This window comes from Limulus polyphemus, unplaced genomic scaffold, assembly GCF_000517525.1.
Source record: "Limulus polyphemus unplaced genomic scaffold, Limulus_polyphemus-2.1.2 Scaffold10852, whole genome shotgun sequence".
Lineage (NCBI taxonomy): Eukaryota > Metazoa > Arthropoda > Merostomata > Xiphosura > Limulidae > Limulus > Limulus polyphemus.
This window is the reverse complement of record NW_013676462.1, coordinates 5,166-8,991: the sequence shown is the minus strand read 5'-3', so window position 1 is coordinate 8,991 and position 3,826 is coordinate 5,166. Positions and strand designations below refer to the sequence as shown.

Genomic DNA, 3,826 nt, shown 5'->3' with positions numbered 1-3,826 from the left:
TTAATTTATTGCTTCTTTGTTTGGGTTTCTAAATCAAAAAGCTACACTATGGGCTATCTGTGCTATGCCCACAATGGGCACCGAAACCCAGTCTTTACCGTTGATCTTTTCAATTTAATCAATATTACTAATTGTATTACATACATATAATTTTAATAGATATTTCTCAAGCTACTTATAATAACACCATTACCATTGGAATTAATTCGGGGCCCTGTCATGGCATGGTAGTTATGGCGCTTGACTCCCGATCGGTGCGTCACGGGTTCGAATCCCAGCATCGAACATGCTCGTTCTGTCAGCCGTGAGAGCGTCATAATGTTATGGCCACTCCCAATATTCGATTAGAGTAGCCCAAGAGTTGGCGGTGGGTGTTGTTGACTCGCTGTCTTCCCTTTAGTTTGTCACAATTACAAGATAGTTTGTAATAAAAACTGTAAACATTGAACTGGAGTCTGTGACTTTTAAAAATTCAAGACGCTATGTACGAGATATAGGTTTTGTTTTGTTTTTCTTCTCATAACGAGTCCAGAAATTACAAATTGTCATTTGAACGAGGCTTATCTGAAAAGAGATCACAACAGTAGCTTGGATCTCGGCGTCATTCCTAAAACATTGTTCTTTAGTCTTGAAAGTTCACGGTCTTAGATAAGAACGGATACATTACTTATTCATGAAAAGATGTCGCTGTTCAAAGATAACACGAGCTGGCTGAAGTTAGCTATTCAGCAAGCATGTAGAGCGGCGATTCTTAAGCCTATTCTATAAACGTTACAACCGTTAGTGTTATAAGAAAGTTTTAAGAAATATACTCTTTTCATTCGGTCTAACAACAAATGAATGGGCAACTTTTGTGGGCAAAAGGGTTGAACTGATCGGAATTGTTCAGTCTTTCGTACCACCAATCAAAATAACTTATCAATTAATAACGGCTGGAGACGGCTTGAATGGGTAATGAAGAAAACTTTAATATAACAGCAAATGTACAACGTTTCGACAAGGTTTTGTCATCATCATGGTACCTGATGGTACACTTTATTTTAATTCCCCCTTTACTACAAACATACGTCTGTTTTTCAAGTGTGTCTTTCTCTCTCCCCCTAGGTTCGTGTGTAATTGTTTTAATTTAATTCCCCCTTTACTACAAACAGACGTCTGTTTTTCAAGTGTGTCTTTCTCTCTCCCCCTAGGTTCGTGTGTAATTGTTTTAATTTAATTCCCCTTTACTAGAAACAGACGGAGATTGTAAAATGCGGACAGTAATCAGTGTGTGAATGATTAAATATATACATTAAACTAATGCTGTAATTAAAAAAACCCAAACGTCCAAACTATTGATTTTGTCATTGTGTGAATTTTCTCATAAGCAACAAACGTGATCTCAGTAAGAAGCACACACTATTCTTATACTACTGCTTATATTTTTTATCGTTATGAATGTAAATCATCATTTTCATTGACTAAGTGGGACTGATTCTTCTACATCATACGTAAGTAATGGATTTTCCATGTCTCCAAATTTCTATTTTACAACATGTCCCTATTGAGAGCCTTTAAAATCTGAGAAGACCGCCTTGTAACAGTATGAATTACTCGAGGGAAAATAATATTAGTATTCATGGGGCTGACTGTCAACGTTTATTTAATTCTTTTACATTGTCCGAACTATAGGCGCTTCGAATTTTGAGCTAAATTTGCATTACAGCTTTGTCAAAGAAGCCTCGCACCAATTACAGCAACGCTTTTGATATATTTGCATGCACGCTGAGTCTGATACTCGGGAATGTTATCTAATAATGTATCAAACAATGCATGTTAGCCAGAAAACTCTTATAAATGTATATGTTTAATAAATTATGACCAGAGGTTGAGCTATGACAACTGTTCCCATTGGTATATTACCCAGAGCTTATGTAACAACTGTTCCCATTGGTTTATTACCCAGAGCTTATGTAACAACTGTTCCCATTGGTATATTACCCAGAGCTTATGTAACAACTGTTCCCATTGGTATATTACCCTAAGCTTATGTAACAACTGTTCCCATTGGTATATTACCCAGAGCTTATGTAACAACTGTTCCCATTGGTTTATTACCCAGAGCTTATGTAACAACTGTTACCATTGGTATATTACCCAGAGCCTATTGTAGTCCAGCCAAAATAATAATCTCATAAACCCTAGGCTATATTTTCAATCTAAATATTTGTCACAACACTCTGGATAATAAGCCAATGGGAACAGTTGTTACAAAAGCTCTGGGTAATATACCAATGGGAACAGTTGTTACATAACTTATGTAACAACTGTTCCCATTGGTATATTACCCAGAGCTTTTGTAACAACTGTCCCCATTGGCTTATTATCCAGAGTGTTGTGACAAATATTTAGATTGGAAATATAGCCTAGGGTTTATGAGATTATTATTTTGGCTGGACTACAATAGCTTATGTAACGACGGTTCTGACTGGTGGATTCTTTACTTTTGTGAACAATGTTTTGATTGGGTTGTAATACGATACTTCTCTTCTCTAGACACTGCAATGATGATCATGGGGAGGTTTAGGTTTTGTTTTTGAATCAGTTGATATAAGAATAAGTATGATGAACGACTGACAACAGTTTCCGTCTGTTCTTCTGTTTTTTCTCCAGAAGGTGGTTATTAGAGGCCCAGTTGATCATCATCATCACCCACCAGACGCACCTAATCACCTTAACAGCTAATTATATCCACCATTATATCTTCTGGTTAAATTTGCTAACTTAAAGAAAAAATCAACGACTTGAAAACGACCAGAATGCGATCAAACTTTTTATAGTCGACAAGATTCCTACGAACTGTTACATAAATCAGTGACATTCATCATTTCAAACCAAAGTGATTTGTTCCACAGTCTGTCCTTAAGTGAGACAACGTCACAATAATGCTGGTGGTTAATCCATATTGTCAATAGAAACGAACCCAGTTTGAATATAAGTATTATCACAAAAGGACAGACGATGAAGAGATCTCAGCTGGTGCGATCTTAATGTTTATATTAATTTATCACGATACTATCCAAACATAGCTTTAGTACTTGTTCTGATAACATGCTCGGATTTAATGTATGTTTCAACATTGTAATGTAATGTCTTTCATAATGAAACCTAAATAAGGTATGAAAAGTGAGTTTTTTAACTCGACCACAGTGCAGTCCCGGCTCTAGCTCTAGGAAGAGAGACAAAGAAACATATAATGGAGCAAATTATGAAATAAAACTAAGATTAGGTTAAAGGTCAGCTTAGGGTTCAATGACATTTCACAAGCGCAGGTCCTGCGACAATGCCTTCTTAGTCAAGGTGACTAATTACATATAACTGTCTGTACAGTGTTTAATACAATTAGATCATTAACGGACTTGTTATTTTTCTTCAGATCCGAGTTCGACCGTGATGGGACTTGTTGGAGAATCTGCCCTACTGCCCTGTAACGTCGACGTTGCTTCGTGTGGCGAAGTGTATTTCATCACGTGGACCAAAAACACCTCCACTGAATGGAAAAGGCTATACCTGTACAGCGATGACGTAGAAAAGCCGCTTCAGGAATTAGCCAATCCGGACAGAGCTGATTTTATGGTTGAAGAGTCTACTGCCTATCTAAGAATCTCTCCCTTAGAAATGGACGACGAAGGAAGCTACAAGTGTGACGTCACTTATGTACAGGGAAAGTGCCCGTCACTTTCTTACGCTCATCTGATCATAATGCGTAAGTACAAATATCCAACATGGCGTCACTTTAAACAAATATCCAACATGGCGTCACTTTAAACAAATATCCAACATGGCC

The 3,826-nt window shown here is 37.1% G+C and overlaps 1 protein-coding gene across 1 annotated transcript in view; it reads left to right on the top strand.

Annotated features, from left to right (window-relative positions):
• Positions 1–3,419: 3,419 nt before the first annotated feature.
• Positions 3,420–3,826, top strand: part of LOC106476550 (cell surface A33 antigen-like) — a 4,744-nt gene continuing 4,337 nt past the window's right edge. The window contains exon 1 of the mRNA XM_013937199.2: positions 3,420–3,745. Within this exon, the coding sequence (XP_013792653.2) occupies positions 3,433–3,745 (313 nt within the window). The 5' untranslated portion in view covers positions 3,420–3,432. The remainder of the gene's footprint in view (positions 3,746–3,826) is intronic.